The 23,024-nt window shown below is 36.5% G+C and overlaps 2 protein-coding genes and 1 long non-coding RNA gene across 12 annotated transcripts; 2 read left to right on the forward strand and 1 right to left on the reverse strand.

Annotated features, from left to right (window-relative positions):
• Positions 1-2,245: 2,245 nt before the first annotated feature.
• On the reverse strand, positions 2,246-6,403 carry LOC133911502 (uncharacterized). Its single transcript, XM_062353764.1, has 6 exons — positions 6,108-6,403; positions 4,994-5,375; positions 4,235-4,431; positions 4,002-4,143; positions 2,948-3,107; positions 2,246-2,859 (listed from the first exon to the last, which is right to left on the reverse strand). Exons 1-6 carry the CDS (start codon positions 6,176-6,178, stop codon positions 2,834-2,836), a joined length of 978 nt encoding a protein of 325 aa, XP_062209748.1. The 5' UTR covers positions 6,179-6,403; the 3' UTR covers positions 2,246-2,833.
• A 9,212-nt stretch (positions 6,404-15,615) lies between these two features.
• On the forward strand, positions 15,616-19,780 carry LOC133911510 (uncharacterized). Of its 10 annotated transcripts, none has more exons than XM_062353833.1 (5): positions 15,697-17,013; positions 17,735-17,878; positions 17,957-18,122; positions 18,338-18,434; positions 19,699-19,780. In XM_062353833.1, exon 1 carries the CDS (start codon positions 15,876-15,878, stop codon positions 17,004-17,006), a length of 1,131 nt encoding a protein of 376 aa, XP_062209817.1. In that variant the 5' UTR covers positions 15,697-15,875; the 3' UTR covers positions 17,007-17,013; positions 17,735-17,878; positions 17,957-18,122; positions 18,338-18,434; positions 19,699-19,780. The 10 variants fall into 10 exon arrangements, 8 of the variants coding, with proteins under 8 accessions (XP_062209817.1, XP_062209808.1, XP_062209769.1 ...); XM_062353824.1 differs by lacking the exon at positions 19,699-19,780 and adding an exon at positions 18,510-18,742; XM_062353785.1 differs by having other exon boundaries at positions 17,957-18,658.
• A 1,536-nt stretch (positions 19,781-21,316) lies between these two features.
• On the forward strand, positions 21,317-22,650 carry LOC133888116 (uncharacterized). The gene is made up of 2 exons (XR_009903713.1): positions 21,317-21,413; positions 21,507-22,650. It is a non-coding gene; the product is annotated as an uncharacterized LOC133888116 (long non-coding RNA).
• The last annotated feature ends 374 nt before the right edge of the window (positions 22,651-23,024 follow it).

Consider the following 23,024-nt stretch of genomic DNA (forward strand, 5'->3'; position numbering starts at 1 on the left):
TTTCGCCTCCGCCAGGGTGCTCACACCTCCTCCAGCGCCACCAATGCAGCTATATCCTCTTCCTCCTTGCCTGCCACCACCGCCTCCGGCTCCCTCTGGCAATTGCCATGCTCTCCGATCAACATGCCTCCTCTCCTCAACCACCATGGCCCCAACCTCTAAGCTGCCCACCTCCTGCAAAGCAATCACCCTCTTCCCCAGTGCCGCTCACATCTGTCCTCTCCTTCAATGGCAGTTTTGCCTCCGCAAAGGTGGTCCGAGCTCTGCTGCTCCTGCATAGCCACTTGGGGCATGTTTGGATACCCTGCTGAGCGCGTGCATGCACTAGCGGATGCAGAGCGAAGCAGAATGCGCGTGTTTGGTTGGCGTTCCTGACTGCACCCGCTCGTGCAGCTGCATCCGCCCAGCCAGGCTCGAGGAAACGCCGGAATCGGCCGTTTCCGTCGGGCCTGGCTGGGGAGATGCAAAAACATTGTGCGTACGATTTTTTTTATTTAACTTTCGATTTTATTTAGAGGCCCAAAAATTCTAAACATTTTCGTGAGCAAACTAGAGCTCATTAGCAACCCATTTTAATTAATTTAATCCAAAAAATCTAAGTTAATATTTAATTAAAATTCTTAAAAAATCATTAAAAATTCACTAATATTCTTATCCTGTGATGTATTAATTTATAAAAATATTTTCAACCCTAAGTTATTTGGTAAAAAAGTGAGTTTCTTTGTAATGCAACGTATACTCATGCGGGCAACCAAACACAATCTTTTCTCAGCCAGACTCAGCACATGCAGCCAACCAAACAGACCCTCATGCATCAACTCAGCCTAACTCAACTCAGCCTGCATGACTCGTACGAGACAGGCTGAGGACATTCGGGCAACCAAACACACCCTTGAAGGACAATGACAGTGAGCATGATGAGGCCATCAAGGTCGACTGCCAGAGAAAAAATGCAAGATTGAGGCTGTAGAATCATGCAAATTTGTTTGAAACTGCAAAACTTGGGGTAATTGGAGGGAGAACTTGATTTAGGCGTGCAAAATGAAAAGATTTGTCATGAATCAGGAGTTATATTTATCTTTTTGGCTCCTCTAATTCAGGTCAAGTGAGTGCAGTTTTTTTTTTCTACTTTTATCCTTCTTTTCCTTATTTGGGAATTCATCTACAGCGGCGAAGATACCACAGGATTAGGGATCACTTATCTGTGGATAGTGAGAACTGAGAATTAACAAGATATTTAACTAGGGAAGGTAGGGATTAGTAGACCCTCAATTTATTATTACATGATTGCAGGAGATATAGATGCATCACAGTTATAACCAATTGATTGCTATTTGATAGATGGTTGACATCGAGTTTTTTTCCAAGATTTGTTGATTTGCTAATCTTATCCTTGATTTCAATATATGATGCCAACTTTCAGTATAGGATAGCTATTGTGCCATCTAAATTTCGATGTTTACCTATTGTGAAGTGTTGCAAGTCTAAGACATTATAAAGGTAACTTCTACTATAATACATATCTGTGTTATGGGATCACTTACCTATAAATGCTGAATGAACATTCTCTCTTGAAACCTGAACTATCTTTCATTACAAAATTTTATCTAATAAAGTAAAAAAAAAAAAAAACTCGACCCACGAAGAGATATCCCCAAGGCATTTTACTAAGGTCGTGAAACCTCCCGAACACAGCACGCGACCAACACGCTCAGACCTCGCAATGGAGCACGTGCAACCAACGCCTGCTAGGGGGATTTTTTTATTGCGAGAACCGGGGTACGACAAGTGCGTTATCAACTAATGGTTTGCTTAATGTGTATTCAATAAGTCGGGCGAATTGTAAAGATCACCTGCTGGGCGAATTGTAAAGATCAAGAAATTGCTGAAAAATGCAGGTCAGAGGGAAACCCATATGTTGTTTCCCTTGGGCTTTTTATGGTTGTAGAGCTATTTGTTAATTCTAAGTTCCTTATTTGCTGCCGATGTTTATCTATCATCTGCATAGATTATAATAATTTAAACAAATTCTCTCCACTGAAAACTCAAACTTATAAGTAAACATTCTTCAAGAAAAATTAATGCGGCAATACTTTACAATGAGTTTGTTTGATTAATATTTTCACACTACTGCTGTTGTCTCTTGCTTTGCACTTTCCATCCACAATGCCGTACTGCGTAGTTGAAAGATTGGATTTACATGTAGCTCTATTGTATAAGTTGGCACTTTGTAGTAGCACGAAGGTATCTAAGCCGTGGACTTAGTTATTCACTGCCCAAAAAGTTCCTTACATTAATGATCAAATGATATTGTATATTACTATAACCACCCGTTTTCCAAATCAAGACCTTGGCTACACAAACACTCCAGCACAGAATACACTAATAATAACAAACCAACTGATCTTATGAGATTCTAAGACGGATGCAAACCATCTTCCAGGAAGAGGGGGCAAAAGCATGGATCCTAAGCAGGAGTGCAGGGCAATGCCGCCAACTAGACAACTCATTCTGGAATCGAATGATACAAAATTTGTTGCCAAAATTTTGCTGAACCACGTACAGGTACATCTATAAGGTGCTCCATTAGCCAGAACATGCCTCTCGGCCTAAGGATATAACATCCTGAAAAGGCCGGCTACTACACTCTGAAAAGAACACCTTTAGCACAGATATTTACATCTTAAGTTTCATTCGGACGTGCTACGCAACTAAGCGGGAGATTTGCATCAGGAACTTCCTACTCCGTGTGATACTCGACAATCCTTGCCAGTGTAAATAAGGATAGTCTTCAAGATTTAACCACCTACTTGGAAGAGAAGCCAAAACCGTGTCATTCCTGCTTCACCGACAGCCTCTCTGCGGGTTTCAAAGATGAGAAATATGAATTAATAAACCTGGCAGGCTAACTCAGGCCATATATGAGATGATTTAAAACTGGACTTACTTATGAGCTCGTATGTTACGATCATTGATGTACCCCAGAGAGACATGTTGAGAAACCTCGGTCCAAACCCTCTATAAAAGCCCCTCCACCCATCTTCGTCTAGCAGCAACCTGGTAGTTTTCATGACAGATGGCCTGCCACTACCGTAGTTGTCCATGACCTGAAATCACACACAGATATTAGCACCTGAAGATAGTTCTGATGTGTATCCCGTATGACTATAATCCCTCGTATTATAAGTTAACTGTGAGAAAATTATGTTACAGGTATATAACCTATTCATAGCGAAGATGATATACTTTAAACACCTGGTAAAAGATAATTTGCATACCTAAGGTATGATACGATCATAACAGTACTGTTGACATAATCAGCTAGCACAGGCAACAAGGAAAAATGCTGCAGTGCCAGCCACAGAATGTCATTTTAATGTATATGAGTATGGTTGCAAAACTGAGGAGGCAATGGCCTCGAAGCAGAGGAACAATAAGCTGAGACCAGACTTGTGTCACCCATGTCAGAGCTAACCAAATGACCACGCAAGCTAAATTAATGAAAGAAACTTTGTACTTCTCCATGCTATTCTGAAAAGCTAATAGGTATAGTTGCAAATGTTGAATAGTAAAGCTACCTATTGTTCACAAGGTAAAAATAGCAATGTAACTTCGTTACTCAATGTTTTGCATTCAGGGCACAAGGTCCAGAACGTTTGCAAATTTTACCCTGCACCTTGCAGCTACAACTCTAGTTTGTCCTAGCTGACTAATCATGTATACTAACAAGGGTTCCAATCATAATTATGCTCCATTTGCAGTATGTCAAGTGAAATTTTTTCAGGAAACCCTGTGATCTCCTGACAATGAAAAATTTTAGTCAATTTCCGAGTCCAAAATCCTGTCTAATAAAGAAGATCTTGACAAATAATTGGATTGCTAGGGTTGGAATACCACAAAAGAATGTGCTATCATAGTGAAAAGAGTCTAAATGTTTAGAAAAAGAACATTCTGCAAAGATACATAACTACATGTTCAGAAGAACAAATATATCTATTTACCTGAAGCCGTGTCTTAATGGTATCTATTGGCGTGGTGATAATCGACGAGCAAGCACCAGCAATTGTTCCTGCTGTTGCTTGGACAGCAACAAGCTCTGATTGAGATGGTTTCGTTTGTGAATCATTTCCATAACCCAAGTTCCTAAATTAGTATTGCAAGAATGTCAATCAAGCATGACACTACAACGTTTGGAGACTCAAGAAACAAGAAATGCTTGATAAAACTAACACACCTCCAAATAGCATGTTGAGCACCACCATACGCACTCCACCAAAGGGCAGAAGCTGGTGATTGAGTCAACATGGTGATTCCAAAACCTCGGTAAAGTCCCCGGAGCCCTTCAGTTCTGACAACCTTATTTATCACATCAAATGGGCCTCTATACGTAGCCATCCCTGGCAAACCTTGGACCATGAGCCTTTGGCAAATCTACAAGCACAGAAATAAGGAAGGGTACTATGTAAACCAGCTAACAAAATAAACATATCATGAACTACCCAGCAAAATACTGCTATGTGCGCTTGTTGAGAGAAACTAAATATTGTGTAATAGACTTCACCTAAATGGCAAAATGATTCCTAAAGCCATCAGCTCTTGTTGCATACAGAAATATAAATATAATCAAATAAGAACATCGTGAAATGGCACAATGTTTGTATTGCGTGTAACAAGCTTATACATCACAACAACAACATGGTGCTTAAACCTTAAAGCAATCTAAGAGGATATTGACAGTTGATAGGGTTTCAATCAATTGCAAGAAGTGCAGCTTCATTAAGAAAATTTCACCATCTAAAAAGCGAAGTCTCAATCAAATGAGTGTTTGATTGATATATAGATCAGAGTAATGATGTTATGCTTTCCCTTCTGGAACTGAAGATATCAGCATAAGGCAAACTTATTTACTGTGCCATTGGTGATTGGACCTCAAGGTAATACGCACAAAATGCAGAATCACGAACATATGGACCTACTATGGAAGGATTCTCACCACATCGAGAGGCACAAAATACGAGCTAGAAAAGATACTTGACACCAAGCCTGCCACGCCATTGGCTACAGCAATCCTTGATGCCTCTGACATATCAAAATGTTCGGAGTATTTAAATGCCATTTCTTTGGAGACCTCCAGTGAAGTAAGAGCTAAGACTCGCCCAGGTAGAGCTCCAATTGCAGCGGTGCCAAAGCCTCTGAAAATACCAGGAATGCCATCGCTTCTCAATATCCTCCTAAAAACGGAAAATCCAGACATATGTGCAAGCCCTCCTTCAGCAACCTGCATCCTTGTCTTCACAACGGCTGTTGGGTGCAGAGTACCTTGCTGGACTGTAAATAGGATAGCTCCAATCACATGAAACCTTGTCTTGTCCAACCTTCAGTGTGATACAAAAAGATAGCTATATCAGTTAATATGACACGATGGAGAACAAATACAAATAGCTCAATACAAATTCATAGAGCTACGTCACGAATAAGGGATTTGGTACAATGCTTAAGATCTGAACTGTGGTAATGTGTACAAGAACAGTTCAGGCATATTAAGAGCAAAGAGTTTGGTTTCTTGCTACTTGAGTACGCACTCAACTCGCTAGTGCCAAGCTTCCATACCAGTTGAACAAGGACGTCCATCTCTACTCGTTGCACACACCATTTTCATGCAGAGAAGTAAAACTGCTAGTCTGGATTGCACTGCGGGAAGTACTGTTCATCTCTGATTGTGAAGCGTCCCTAAGACCCTAACCAAACTTACAGCTTTGTGCTTGGGGGGGAATACAATTGATGTCGACTTGTTAAGCGTCCCTAACCAAACTTACAACATGACGGAAGGTCTAACTTTCGTTCCCCGTCTAAATCCACACTGGCAATCTCGTGGTTGCTCCCACGCCCCCATCCGAAAGCACTCCAAAAAAAGTTGGGGGGAAAACCCAATGCACCGGTGAATCGACTTCCTTCAACCAATCCCCACACTTACTGTTTCCCCGCTTCAGAGATTAACCGAGCTGCAAACCGCGAGGCCGCAAGCATCCTCCTCCCCGCACGCTACGCTGGGGCGAAGAGATTTGTGAATTTTACTCGAAGGAAATCGGGGCCGGGGCGCGTAGTACCTCTCCCAGTTGATGTTGGCCTCCGCGAGCGCGATCCCGGCCTCCGAAGTCTCCGCCGCCGCCGCCGCCATGGACTGCTACACAGGTGAGAGGAGGCTCCGCGAGAAGAACAGCAATGGAGAGCGGCGTTGGTCGTCTGCCTTCGCCTCGCCTGCTCGCCTGCTTCCTTCCTTCCTCCCTCCCTCGCTGCCGCGCCTGTTTCTATCGGCGCCGATGCGAGAGAATACGGGGAAAAAGAAGGCAGCGGCGGAGGTGAGGAGGGAGAACGTCACACGGCGCGACGCAAATACTCCGGAAAAGAAAAAAAATTATGGAGTTTTTTAGCCAAAAAAAGAAAAAAAAAGCTCGAGTCATTAGGGCTTTGGAAGTTTCCATCAAGGTCGGGTCGGCACCCCGCGGAGCGCGCCGCCTAACTTGCCATTCGGCCGGCCTCAGCCCACTGACGCGTGGGACCGGAACCGATCGCACGTCGTTGTGGGGCCAGGGAGTCGGTCGCGTGGCGTGTAGCTGGGGGAGGGCGTTACCTCGCTCGCTTCTCCTGCTCTCGGGGAGGAGGGAGGAGTCATGGGCGCGGAGCTGGCCAGCGACGCGTTGCGTCCGCCACGTGTCCCGCTAGATTGAGCCTTGTTGCCAGCCTCGCCTCGTGGGTCAAAAAAAGGTAGGTGGCGACTTTTTTTTTTTTGTTGTGCCAGGGCATGAAGCCAAGAAATTTTTTTTTTTCAAAGTGAAGCCAAGAAAGTTGAGCCTCGCCCGCAACCCCGGATTTCACGTGATGCTTTTAACCGAAATATGGCCCGTGTTTAACACTAACCATTATTCTAGGAAGGAGGAAGTCCCGTGTTTAACAGTTAACACTTTTAACAAAACATAGCTAGGAGTTTAGGATTGCACAAAAGAATTTTATCATTTTCATTCCCGTGGCCTTGCCTAGGGTACCGCGCGCACAAGATCGAAATGATGCGATTTTTATTTTGGAAAAAGTTCATTCCATTCCAATGAACTATTGCAATTGACCAATTATCTAGATAACGCTCCAAACCTTTTTTTTTTTTTACTCATTTGCCTCTAAACTAGTATTCAAACCGGATATTCACCTATAATAAAATTTGTCTTTGTTTCTTCTAGCAGAAGTTGCATTTTTAGTCCAGTTTTGTGACATGATAGATGACATTTTACGTGATTATTTTCATAAGTTGGGGGGCATATGTTGTTGTTTAAACATCAAGATATAAATATGCATAGAAATTATCGTGAAAAAAATCTTATATTGTTTTTGGAACATAGAGTGATGAGGATATATAATTATTTATTATATATTCTATAAATATGATGTATCTAAAAGAATACCCACGCCGTATGTGTTCTTTACTCATTCTGTTATGTTTCGTAATTGTCTTAGAGTATATAAGGCATGAGGAAAACATCGAATAGGTAATCGTACTCAACAAAGAAAACACCTCATATTTGGTAGGTCCCTCCTAAATATCCGGAGGATCAATGACTCGGAAAAAGTACGCTCGAAGGAGACTAAATAGGTTACACTCACCTCACCTCAACTATATAAGGAGATGAAGGGGTATGTCCAAGAGAGGAGAACGCAAGATGTGGTAACTATTTAAATTGTATTCGAATTAATCAAATTAAATGATCATTCAATAAGATGAGAGCTAGCACATGTCTATCTCTCGGCATACCAGATACGATCGCATCCACTAAGTGCTTAAAACGAATCCAATTCTGGTAGTCCCATCCAAACATGCCCAAGATCGAAGCACACACCTTTACAACAAGCTTCATTATATCAAGACCTAATAAAAAGTGAGTAATATAAATATATTACAAGTCTTTAAGTCATTACAAGTTCAACAATTTAAAGTATTACTTGCTGAAATAAAAGGGTGAGAGCCAATTAGACATGTTTGGACTCCCAACATATACATGAACAAGTGCTAGAATAAGAAAAATACATCAATTTTATATCATAAGCATGTTAATGTCACTACGTAGCGGAATAACATCTATAAACAACAAAAGAGTTGGTGTTATTTGCCCTAAGGCACCACCGAGCCAACACGAGTAGCACACCGCTACTCTTACCCATCACCGACATCGTCGGGTATGAAGTAGTCGTACACTAATTCATCATCACCTGCAAAAACTTAACGATGGTAACATAAGTACGAAGGTACTCGCAAGATTTACTCAATTAGGTGTATATAATAACCTGACTTCAAAGATAATGCATTTGGAATGGGTAGCGATGAGTAGGCCGCAAGGTTAAATGAATTTATACGAAAAGCAATTTATTAACTCAAGAGTGTGAGCACCTAACATATCTCAAAACTTGTGCTATCCTATCATGAGAATATAAGTATAAATATAACTAACATAAGAACATGCTCATCTCAACATAGAACATACACGATTCACTTCCCAAAATACAACATACATCCACATTCACCCTATATTGGAAACTCTATGATTGGTGTTCAATGGATATCTATAACATATATTACCAGGCCAAGAATCCTTGGCTTCTCAGCGATCGAATTCCTGTTGTTAACTGTTCATCGTTGTACGTCACGTAGGGAACCGTCGGATGGAAACAACAGCGTGGATCGCTAGCGTGTGTTCCCGCACCGACGCTACCAGCCAGATATTTTCCCAACCGGTGATTCCGAGGTAGGAGAAATAATAAAAAAAAAGGCAGAAGAGCCTGAGCTTCCACACTCTTCTTCTCCATCCCCTCTTCCCACCAGACCAACTCTGCCGTCCAGCTTCATCGACGAGATCTCCGAGTTTTCCCCGTGTAGACGGCATCAAGCCATGCAACTAGATGCCGGGGGAAGCCATTCATCAATCCGGAAGCCGAGCAGCTGCACGCCAGCGGAAGCAACGCCAGCAGAAGAACTTCGGGGAGCTCCTGCCGCATCAAGCTGAGCAGTTGACGCCGTCGTTCGTCCAACCGGTGGGAGCTCCTGCCGCATCAAGTCGAGCAGCTATACGCCGGCGTTCGTCAACCCGGTGGGAGTTCCTGCACGCCCGCGCTGAGCAGCTACACCCCGACGGAAGCTCTTCATCGACCCGGCCTGGGAGCTGCTGCTGCGTAGGCGCCATCAAGCCAAGCAGCTGGAAGAAGCATAAAGAGCTCTGGGGACTCTTCCTGCGTAGCCTCCATGAAGTTCAGCCTCCATAGCTAGCTCCAAAGAAATAGCCTGAAGAAGCATAAAAGGTCAGCTTCCATTTTCCTCACGCCAACTTCATCTGTCCATTTTTAGTGCTAGAGGTGTTCTGCATAGTAAAATCTCTGCCTGATGGTTTGCCCTGAATCAATGCCCTCAATCTATCAAGACATCTATTACCATGATTCTGAAGACCATAGCATGTAAATTCTGCTTGAAACTAGGAACAGCTTTCACAGTATAATGATCACAATTGGCTCTCTGAGAAAATACCTTTCATTGAAAATAACCTGATGGTTTGCCCTGAATCAATATCTTTAATCTATCAAGACATTACCATAATTCTAGGAACAGCTTTGACAGTATAATGATCACGATTAGCTCTCTGAGAAAATACCTTTCATTGAAAATAGCCTGATGGCTTGCCCTGAATCGATCATATTTTTTGTTGCAAGTTATTCATCAGTGTTGTGAAGCATATCTCATGAATTTAAGATTTGAACCATGCTGCAATTAAGCCTGTATAATGGTTTTTAGCTTTTGAGTTTTAGAAGCCTTGCTTACACATTTGCTTGCATATAATGTGATCTCTGGTTAGATTTGGGTTTCTTTTTTTATTGTTGGATTGAACTATTTATACACATATACAAGATGATAGTTGCTTGATTATTAATATCGTTGTGGAAATCATATTTTTCTGGTGAAAAGTGCCATCAGTTTTATTTTAGTAAAAGAGCACACTGAGGATTCACAAAAGGGCACTTAATAGTCGACAGTTTGACTTGATGACATTTGAAAGTATTAATTGTAGAGTCACAGATGACATTGGAATAGAACATACCTGATTCTTCTTACATTTATATGATATTATTCAAAACTTATATAAAATACATAGCATTCTTCTAAATAAATATATATCCCATTTATATCTGCGTTTGTTGCATCTATTAGATAGTTGCAAATTACTTTTTTTCCCTCCATCTATGAAGACATTACCATAATTCTGAAGACTGTATCATCTGAATTCCGCTTGAAACTGGGAGCAGCTTTCACAGTATAATAACCACGATTGGCTCTCTGAGGGAATACCTTTCATTGATAATATTAGAATCCACAGTGCAATGGCTAGAGTTGTTCTTCTGAATACAATGGCCAGAATTACTTCTCTGAGTGAATATCTTTCATTGATAACATTGTTTAATCTGTGTTTAAAATAGTATGATAGATAAATTTACATTTCCCCTTCTGAGTCAAAATAAGGGGGAAAAATAAAGAAAAAAAATGTATTGCTAGGCTTTAAGCTTGACAGTGCCACTGATTAGTTCATCTCAATATATATACCTCGATTAACCAAAAGATTATTCATATATATTGCTAAACATTAAGGTAAACAGTGCCAATGGGTCATCTATTATAAATTATCTGTGTTTGTTACATCTATTAGCTAATTGCAAATTTGTTTATTTTTCCTTTGGTCCTCTTCTATGTTTCATTCGCTGCTATATGAAATGCAAATCTATGTTTGTTGCATCCATTAGTTAGTTACAAATGTATTTGCATCTATTAGTTACTTGGAAATTACTTTATTTTTCCATCTGTCGTTTTCTATGTTTTATTTGCTGCTATATAAAATGCAAAACTGTCTTTCTTGCATCAATTACTTAGGTGCAAACATACCATAAGTAAATACATATATTTTAAGCATAACATATGATGAAAACATAATTAATTTTATAATATATAGACATATTTTAAGCTCATGTTATTTATAAACACCATTCTTTATTTGTATATCTATGTTTATCTCCCTCCTCTCCTATATCTTATTTCTTGCTATATCAAATGTGAATCTATGTTTCTTGCATCTATTAGTTAATTGGAAATATACCACATGTATGTACATGTATCTTAAGCATAACCTATGAAGAGATCATGATTATTTTTTATAATACATATATATTATTATATTACACTTTTTCTCCCTCTTTTCATATGTTTTCCTTGCTGTTATATAAAATAGAAATCTCTGTTTATTACATCTATTAGTTGCAAAAAAAAAAATGTCATATGTTGATTGAACTCGAAGACAATGACGTCGCCGGAATCGTTCTTTGTCACCAAATTCAGACATACCATTCATTTATCCTTTAGGTATGACAATGGCACTTTATCTTCTCTGAAAAATTTCCTATTCCAAAAGAGGAGGGGAAAAAAGTAGATGCCATCTTAACTTCGTTTAAAGTAGATATCGTGCTAACTTCATTTAACATTGTCTGAATATTACATTAATCAACAACTAAATTAACATTACAACGATAAATACAGGGCCACCTATACCAGAACAAGGTAGACCTTTTTCATCTGTTTTTTTTTTTAAAACCCTTCATGATGCACAGACAGTCTTCACTAATAATAATTAATATATCTTGCTATTTGTTCGTACAATACGTATACAGGTTCAACCAGTAACCAAGGTAATATCGCTACAACAAATACAACGACATCTACACCAGAACAAGGTAAATCATGTTGCATTGGGCCCTCCTCTCATTAATAGTGATTAATATAATATAAATATATCTTTAGGAAAAAAAGTTCCTCACTGTAAAAAAAAAAAGATTGACCATATGATTCTTTTTTTTAGAAACACAACATGGACGTATATAGAACATTAAAAAAGACATCAGGATGCAGGAAGTTAGATCTATATCTCATCAAATTTTTATTTAAACATTTATAAAAAATAATGATTAAAGAATATTTTCTCTTTGGTGTAGGAGATCATTTCTGTCCTATAGTATCTCCATACATTGCTACTGAAAATTGTGCTAAAAGAAGACGTGTTAACCGATACAAAGCTTTGGCGCAGCAAGGTCATTCCTATCCATCTTACATAAAAAATACCATCATAGACTACATATATTCTATAGATCAAAATACTATACGTATTTGTCTATTTTCTTACCGATTATGACTATCTTTACTTTTTTCCCCTTACTGATTTACAGCCTTAAGAATGGGTGATTCATCAATATCATTATTAGAATCAAGCTTTACCACACACAAAGAATACATATCTTTCTTGAAAGTTAATCCAATTTTTTCCCCTTTACATTACCATGAATTGTTCATTTCCAATATTGTACACTATAAGATATAGGTTCTTAGTTAGCTTCTTATAAGAATCAATATTCTATCTTATTTATTATACTTTCGTTTTGTTATAGAAACATACAAAGACAAATCATATTATGGTGCACCTGACTATGAATGTAATAAATGTGGAGCTATTTTCTGGTATCAAGAACGTGTTGTCTATCTCAGTTCATATACGAAAAAAATGAATTGTTTATAACCTATGTTGTCGTGGTGGGAAAATATCCCTACCCTCTTTTCAGCCTCGACCATTATTACTCCAACAACTTATGAGATTTAATGGTGGATAAAAAGCAAACAAGTTTATGCAACATATAAGACAATACAATTTTCTTTTTGCCTTCACCTCTTTGGGAGTTCATATTGATAGAAGCATCAACACTGGAGATGGACCTTATGTTTTTCGTATTAATGGAGTTGTACATCATCGTATAGGATCTCTACTACCTGAACCGGGAAATCAACCTCAATATGCTCAACTTTATATCTATGACACAGAACATGAAGTATCTAATAGACTTGCTATATTCGGAAATGATGATTCCTCTAAGGATCTCGATCCAAATATTGTTGCAGAAATCATTAAAATGCTAGATTCATGTAATCCATTAGTTCAAAAATTCAGGATGGCTCGAGACCGTTTATTATCTCCAAATGCTCCTAACATTTCTATCAAGTTAATAGGATCACCAAGAGCACATGGAGACAGATATAGCCTACCTACTACATCTGAACTAGCAGTTTTAATAGTAGGAGATTCATATTCCGAAATTGGTGAATTTGATATAATAGTTCAATCTCATGGTGGTGAATTTAAAGGAATACATCCCATTCATCCTGCACTAATGGCTCTTCAATATCCTCTCTTATTTCCATATGGTGAAATCGGCTTTCATCTGGGCATCAACTATAAAGAAGTTGACAATGAACAATCAAAAGGCCGTCAGGATGTGACAATGCTGGAATTCTACTGCTACTATGAACACTATAGAAAATATGAGCCAAATCCATATATTTGTGGCGGTCGTCTATCTGACCAATGTTCCGTAAATGCATATTCCTGTGTTGAAAGTCAACGGCTGACATATTATTATTTTCACCAATCTGAAACCTATCAAGAGATAACTGAAGCAATCAGAAAAGGTGCATTAATGGGCAAAGATGTAGGAGTCAAAATAACATTACCTTCAAGTTTTATTGGATCCAAGCGGTATTTAATCCAAAACTATCATGACTCGATGGCTATCTGTCGTGTATACGGTGCTCCAAAGTATTTCATCACTTTTACATGTAATAGCAATTGGCTTGAAATAATTGAAGCACTATGATGTGAACCAGGACAGAAGTCCCGGGACAGGAATGACATTGTTGTCCACGTATTTCATATGAAATTACATGAGCTACTAAAAGATCTTAAAGAAGGCATTATGTTGGGACCTACCATAGCTGGTAATTATCTCATAAACACCCTGTTTTGTTTTATTAATCTCTTCTGCAATTGTAAAAAAAAAATCCTGTTTTCCAATAATTTTCTTTAACCTTTTTTTACTTTCATAATTATTCATAAACATAAATTCCTGTTCTTGACACCTTTCTTTAACCTCTTTTATTTTTATAAAACTTTGTCCATACGGTTGTACATACTAATGAATTCTAGAAGCGGGGCCTCCCTCATTCACATATATTGATATGGGTAGCTAATGACAACCATGAATCATCACCTTCCCTTATCGATTCAATAATATCTGCTGAAATACCAGACAAAAATATTGATCCTTTAGCTTATGCACTGGTTGAAGAATTCATAATTCATGGTCCATGTGGCAAATATAATACTAATTCACCTTGCATGAAAAATGGTATCTGTACAAAAAGGTATCCAAAATCTTTCCCTGAAGAAACTTTTATTGATGAAGATGGATTTACTATATATCGGCGATGTTGCAATAAAAGAACTGTAACAAAAAGTGAAATTGAACTAGATCATCGCTGGGTTGCCCCACATAATTTACTCCTTCTAAAGAAATATAATGCACACATCAACGTCGAAGCTTGCAACAAGACCAATTTAGTGAAATACCTATTTAAGTATGTGATGAAAGTTCTAGATTGTGCAAGATTTTCTTTGGTCAGCAAATCAACAGGAGATAATTCTATAGGAGATACAGATCAGCCAGAAAATAATGATAATATTGATGAAATTATAGAATATATAAAATCTAGATATTTGTCTACTTGTGAAGCAGTATGGAGACTATTAGGATTTGAGATACATGAGAAAATACCAGCAGTTGAACGTCTTTATGTACATTTACCTAGAATAAATATAGTGACCTGCCATGAAGACGAAGATTTACAAGGTGTTCTTGATAATCCAAACTCCAAGATTAGCATGTTAACAGAATGGTTTGCTACCAATCAATCTAATCCAGATGCAAGAACGTTAACATATTGTGAATTTCCATCAAAATGGACATGGAATCCAGATTTGAAATTATGGTCCCGAAGACGATCTAAAACTCCAAAAATTGGAAGACTTAGATTCATACATCCAAGAACAGGTGAGCCTTTCTATCTCCGTATGCTTCTCATGGTAGTAAAAGGAGCTACAAGCTATCAAGATGTCCGAACCTATGAAAACATAGTATATCCTACTTTCCGAGAAGCATGTAAAGCACGTGGCTTAATTGGAGATGATTCCGAATGGTTTGCTCTGTTTGATGAAGCTATTATATGGGCTACATCATCTCGATTGAGACATTTATTTATGGTTGTTGTTGTCTTCTGCGGTATTACTGATATTTCTCTCCTTTTTGAAAAGTATTGGAGGTATATGGCAGATGACATTCTACATCGCATTAGTCAAGGATTACAAATTTATTCATACAAACCTCCTGATAATCATCTTAAAACATTATTATTCCAAGAATTAGACTCAACTTTCTCAAATAGGTTAATCATGGAAGAACTTTCTTATGATAGAGCAGCTTTACAAGCAGAAGCTGATCATATATATTCTATATTGAGTGAAGAATAGAAATAAATCTTTCATACAATTATCACAGATATTGATAAAGGCATAAAAACTATGTACTTTGTATCAGGTACATAATTTACCTACATATTTCAAGAATCTCTATTTATTATATATCATAAAAATGAACTTAATATTTTTTTAGGATTTGGTGAAACTGGAAAAACTTTCCTTTGGAATTGCATTATATACAAATTAAGATCCCAAGGTAAAATAGTCCTTGCTGTTGCTTCATGTGGTGTTGCTTCTTTAATACTTTCTGGTGGAAGAACAACACATTCTAGATTTCATATTCCTATAGATATAAATGATACAAGTACATGTAGTATTCATCGAGGAACAAATTTATCTGAACTTCTAATTAAAACAAGTCTTATATTATGGGATGAAGCACCAATGGCACATAGATTTTGTTTTGAAGCATCAGATCGAAGTTTAAGAGATATTTTATCAATCAATGAACCTGCAAACACCAAAGAACCATTCGGTGGCATGAAGATATTGCTAGGTGGTGACTTTAGACAAGTTCTTCCAGTAATAAACCATGGCAGTGCAACAGATGCGATTAATGCATCCCTTATTAGCTCTCCTCTCTGGCAATATTTCACGGTATTCAAGCTGACTATTAATATGCAACTTCAGAATCCTAGCTTAAACAATGATGAAAAACAAAAAATAGCTCGATTTGCAAAATGGATCTTAGATATCGGTGAAGGTAGGATTCCAGCTTGTGATGGTAACAATGATGCTGATGAAAGATGGATAGAATTGCCTCGGGAACTATTGTTACAACCAACTTATGATAATATCGAAGCAATAACAAGTGTGGTATATGATGAATTGACTAGAAAATATGCCTCTGTACAATACCTTGCTGAAAGGGTTGTGATCTGTCCATTAAATCACACTGTAGACGAAATAAATGATATAATGCTGAAAAAAGTTCCTGGAAATAGCAAGATATACTTCAGTTATGATAGCATTGTCAATTCAATAAAACAACCAGATGACTTCCCAGTTTTGTATCCATCAGAATTTCTTAATTCTATAACACTAAATAATTTCCCACAACATATGCTTACTCTAAAGATTGATGTCCCTGTCGTATTGTTACATAATATTGATCAATCAATAGGGCTTTGCAATGGGACTCGATTACTTATTGTAAGGTTAGGTGATCATATCATTGAAGCAAAAATCATCACAGGATACCATATTGGACACCAAGTTTGCATTCCAAGAATTGTTGTACATGGAAGCAGTCCAAAATGGCCTTTTACTCTGGCAAGACGCCAATTTCCAATCAAAATTTGTTATGCATTAACAATCAATAAATATCAAGGACAAACACTACAAAAAGCTGGTGTATATTTGAAAAGCCCTGTATTTTCTCATGGACAATTATATGTTGCAATTTCAAGAGTCAGATCACAAGAAGGCTTGATAATACTGATTGAGAATGATGACGGAACAGCTGGAACTACTACAAAAAATATTGTCTATAGAAAGATCTTAGACCATATATGATGTGGTGGTACCGTCAATTAATGACATTACTACAATAATATATCTTTTTGATGTAACATAGATTTTGTCTCAATGTTATATATGCTTCCGAAGAACAATGGTCTATTTCATGTGTATAAAATATTTCAGAGCTGAAATAGCATCTTCTTATTTCAATAACTACTTGCTTATACATAATGGTAAGTATCATTTTATTGTACTAACATCTTACTTTTCTCTTATTTTTTAATAGATGGCTACCACAAAGAATATTATCTGAAAAAAAAAGAGACAGATTGTATATGATATGGGGAATATTACCTATCAATGACAGTACTTGAATAACATATCCTTTTAATATAACATATATTTTATGTTAATCTCATATACCTTTATGTAGAAAGAACAATCTTGAAGGATATTTTTTTTATAAAAAAGACAGATTGTATATGATATGGAAATATTATCTATCAAATACAGCACTTCAATAACATATCCTTTTAATATAACATATATTTTAGCTTAAGGTCATATATCTTTATATAGAAACAACCTTCTTCAAGGATACTTTTTTTATGTATATCCATGCCTTTTATATTATATAATATGATATTAACCATGTTTTCTTTACGTAAAGAATTTTTTACAGAAAAATATCATCTTCTATTTTCAGCAGCAATTTGTTTATACATAATAATGTTTATCATTTCATTAAACTATCATTTGCCTTTTTCTGTTATTTTTAACAGATGTCGTGCATTTCACTAAAAGATATTAATCAAGGATCAGCCAAAGCAAGGATCTGTGTAAGAGTGACAAGACTATCAGAATATATTCTGGATGACAAACCAGAAAAGATCCAAAGACTTGATTTTGTACTATTGGATCAAGAGGTATGCACAAACATTAGGCGCCTTACAAAAATAAAAAAGTATACATCATTTACACTAATTTACTATACAAATGTACAGGGAAAAGCAATAGAAGCTCAGGTGCCACAACGGCATGTAGATCAATTCAAACCCCACCTTAAAGAAGGAGCTATATATTTTATTAAATTTTTCCAAGTGTTCCCAGCTAAAAACAACTATCGAGCAGTTGACCATATATATGATAAAATTCACGGGTCACACTGAGGTAATCGAATTTTCTGGTGCTCCTCCAACATTTCCCAAGTATGCATATACTCTAGCATCCTTTGATACATTAAGAACTAGAATTGATTACACTAGGGACATGTCAGGTAACAATATTCATCTACATATTATATGTTCCATTCCTAATATACGTTTATTTATTATAACACCATCATCTACCTTTCATAAAATAACATATACTTTAACATTACACAGACACAATAGGACAAGTGGTCTCTATTGAACCTGCTACAACAGTTTATGTGAAGGGTATTAAGAAAACAATACGACACATCTACATTTCAGATGGCCGGTATAGTTACATAATAACACTTACTGTAATTTATACACCAATCTTTACTCATTTTCATTTACTCTTTCTCTTTAGTCATACTAATTTAAATACAATACAGAAAATCAATCGAAGTTGTCCTTTGGAATCGTCAAGCAGCTGAATTCCCAGATGAACAAATCATTGAGCTAAGTAAAGAAAAACCATTTTGCTACTTCTTGGCATCACTACAAGATCACGTGAAGGTTAACCAATAATCCTCAATATTTCTTTATTCCATATTAGATCTAAATATATACTTCTCTGATTTTATACTAAAATAGAAAAAATATGCCCCATATATATATATATATATGCGTGTGCCTCTATATACATATATAGGTTTAGTCAGCTCACACCATGCCAAATTAAAAAAGAGCTGTTACTTAGTCGATAATATTGTTAATAAATACATTGGCATTACAATTTATGGTACATAAGTTTACATTCCCCTCACTAAATCAAAATAAAAAAAAATCTAAAACAAAGCTAAGACTCATAAAGAAAAATTCATACATTTCAATAGAAGATACTTGATTCTCATTAGATTTATATGACATTGCTCAAAACATCAGAGTTCAAATTTATTGCCTGTTTGAAATTATGTTTATATAATATATGACAACTTATTAACTATTTTAATGTAGCATTCTTCTAAATAAATATATTTTCCATTTATGTCTGCTTCACAATGTCTGCTTCTGTCAACGAAGTCCCTTTCTTCTTTCCGCAGCTAAGGCTGCTAAGAGTGCTTGATATGCAAGGCTGCAGTTGCTTGAGCAACAACACTTCGGAGTATATCTGTAGTTTTTTCCAGCTAAAGTACCTAAGCCTCAGAAAGACCAATGTCTGCAAGTTACTGCAGCTACTTGGAAATCTGAAACACCTAGAGACGCTGGACATTAGGACAACACTCATCAAGAAATTACCAGCCAATGCAAAGAACCTCGGTTGTATAAAGCTCAAATTATTTTATTTTCTGCGCCCTCCTGCTCTATGTTTTATTTGCTGCTATATGAAATGCTAATCTATGTTTCTTACATCTATTAGTTAGTTACAAACATACCATATGCATGTACATGTATATTAAGCATAGATATCAAGAAAGATGATTATTTTTTAATATATGTATATATTTTGAGTTTCAGTTATTTATAAACACAATTCTTTTACACATATAAATATATATGTAGTATTATTCTACTTTTTCTCTATCTTCTCATATGTTTTCTCCCTTTCCTCATAGGCCAATTAAAGATACAAGGTAGTACCACATGTTAATACCATATCAATCCTGTAATACCATAAGCAATAGCTTTACAAAATAAGTAAGCTTCCCTTAGCCCTACATGTTTCTAATGCCTTCAGCTTATATTTTTTTAACAACATGAATTCCTACTTAATCTTGAAAAATCTTCTACAGATTTGCAGGACTCCCTCATAAAGTGGCATGGTCTGGTTCAAATCTAACTACTTCAGATGTTATAATATCGTCAGTTAATGAATTAGCAAAAAACTCAAATCCACATCAAATTTATGTATGTACTTACTATTTTCACACATTTATTATGCAAAATCAAATCATTAATCATTGATAAACATTTAATAAACAGGGTAACATATATCAACTCGACGTTGTGTTGAAAACACTTTCACCAAATCAATCATGGTGGTATTTAGGTTGTGTATCATGCAGGAAAAAAATATTTCCAGAAGGAGATACATATAGATGTCCCAAATGTTTCGGAAACAGTGCTGAACCTATGTATGTTTTCTTTAGCAAATATCTATAACATAATTGACACAATTATATTCTTCTTTCTGACAAAAATATTACCCTCTTTGTTAATAAACAGGTACCGGATTACTATGATTGCAACAGACCCTGATAATATTATGGAAGATAATGCACCTACAATAGAAATTGTTTTCTTTGGAAACATTGGTGAACAGCTCACAGGAATTACTGCACTTCAACTAGCGGCGACAGCAGAAACAAACAATGGCTCAATCCCCTAAAAAATAACACGTTTATATAATCACAAATATACCTTAAGACTCACTGTCCCATTCTCATCCATGCAGAGAGATACTATATCATTCCAAGTAAAAAATATTGTTGCTATCGGTGGCCCTATCATTATTCCACCATCTATATTTCCTGCACCTTCAGGTACACATGACAACTTACAATTTAGTTCTCTTTGTTGGCTTAAGTTTTGGACATAATAACATTTAGCAAAGATATATTAAATTCTACAGATCTACAAGATCATCAAGATAATACTATCCAAGCTATGGCAACAAGTTTAACATCCTCATCTTCTGATGTAAGAGCTACACACAAAAAGGTAAATAAACTTCTTACTCTTTTAGTGTCCATTATCATCTAAACAGAAAAATAAGTACAAGAAGTTTATTTTTGTCTTTTTATAACAAACTAGCTGTTTCATAGGAATATTCCCAGTTTTTTTTTCAAACCATACATTTACAGTAAGAAACACAGTTGTTCTTTGACTTTGAAACACCAAGATGCCCTGCTTCTTCCTCTAAATCATCTTTCCACAAGAGGCCTAAGAGAATTCCTATGGCATGATCTCATTCACATATACACATATCATGACAAGAATGAGAGCATCGCATTTAGTTAATCTTCGTCCCACTCACCTCATTTTCAAGAATTGTACTGACACACCAAATATATATTATAATGACCTATAATTTAACTGATGCTCATTTAAGTGCCTTCACTTTTAGCATAGATACATCATGCATTATTACAGGACTTCTTCAAAACACTGTAGACACCTTGAAGAGCTAGATGTCCCGAGTACCAAAAAAAAAAAGGAAAAAAAACCTCCAAACCTAAATGTAATCATTTTACTACAGGACATCACAGACCAAGAAGATAATCCTAAAACACCATTGCCTTCACCTGGACAATTAGCAAGAATGCCACCGGTAAGTTTTATCTTTAGTGATACAAGAATTTACATTATTTCTTAATAATACAATGAACATCACATTCCTTTCTATGTTTTCATCAATTATAAGCTTCCAACAACGACAAATATACCTAGCAAGCGGCCAGGTCATCTTGAAGATCCAACTTTATCAGACTCTAAAATTACAGCATGGTAACCATAAATTCTAAACAACTTTTCCACATATTACTCTCATATATACTTGATAATATTCTAATTATTTTTCTCCCCCTTATACAGTGTACCTGGTATTCCCAGAGGTGAGAGTTCTACTAAAAGAAGACTCCTAAAAGAGTAACTTCTATCGATCATCTCAAAAATATGTTAAATATCTATGATGTATATATTGTCGTCTTTTTTCTTTTTAATCAGAATACTGTCTAATGTTGCATCAAACTCATATTTTGTCCAGCTATAATATCAAACTAACTATTCCCTGTACTATATCTAAATCTCAACTTTATATTATATACACTCCTCACAAAAACTTCGAACACCATGACATCGATGTTTTTTGACTCCTGTATCATTGTCCTCTTTATCTGAAGTACTTAGCAAAAGATTATTAAAGCATTCAGTATCTTCTCTTCACATCAGATTGCACCAAGAACAATTTTCTCCAAATAAGAAGATCTTGCATTTCTGTACAAATCCTTATTGTCCAGGATCTTGCTCTGGTGTGAAACAATTTTGTTGCTAATTCTCCTACACATGTTGCCTACTATTTGCTGATATAGCTAAAATATGTTCAGGTGCTCACATATACCCAACATCTCAATTTGGTACAGCCAGTACGGAGCTAAACATTTATTCTCCATTTGTTTCTGTGTTCCTGTTACTTAGTGTTGTGTATGGTTTTGTTTCAACCTATACACTCCTCACAGAAACTTCAAACACCATGATATTGATGTTTTTGACTCCTGTATCATTGTCCTCTTTATCTGAAGTACTTAGCAAAAGATCATTAAAGCATTCAGTACCTTCTCTTCACATCAGATTGCACGAGGAACAATTTTCTCCAAACGAGAAGATCTTGCATTTGTGTAAAAATCCTTATTGTCCAGGATGTTGCTCTGGTGTGAAACTATTTTGTTGCTAATTCTCCTGCACATGTTGCCTACTATTTGCTGATATAGCTGAAATATGTTCAAGTGCTCACATATACCCAACATCTCAATTTGGTACAGCCAGCACGAGGCTAATCATTTATTCTCCATCTGTTTCTGTATTCCTGTTACTCAGTGTTATGTATGGTTTTGTTTCAGCCGACATTGAAGTTTGGTTTAATTGTTTCCTTGAGTTAGGTCTAAACCTTTTTCTAAAAGTTTTTTGATGAAGATGGTCAGAAAATATGCAAACTCATTTTTGGATGCTATTATGTTAACCGTTGAGTTCAATTTGTATTATCTTAACCTATCAGGGAGTCCTTTCGATTTTTTTTTTCATGTGTCCCTCTCAAACCTCCATTACCCAGAAGCAAAGTTTTGCCATAATGCCAATCATTTCATTTCATTTCTTTTGTTCTTAAAAAACTGCAGCAAAGCAATATATTGAGAACAAAAGCTCAAGCTCCAGAATGTATATATTA

The sequence above is a fragment of the Phragmites australis genome, chromosome 1, assembly GCF_958298935.1.
Source record: "Phragmites australis chromosome 1, lpPhrAust1.1, whole genome shotgun sequence".
NCBI classification, from domain to species: domain Eukaryota; kingdom Viridiplantae; phylum Streptophyta; class Magnoliopsida; order Poales; family Poaceae; genus Phragmites; species Phragmites australis.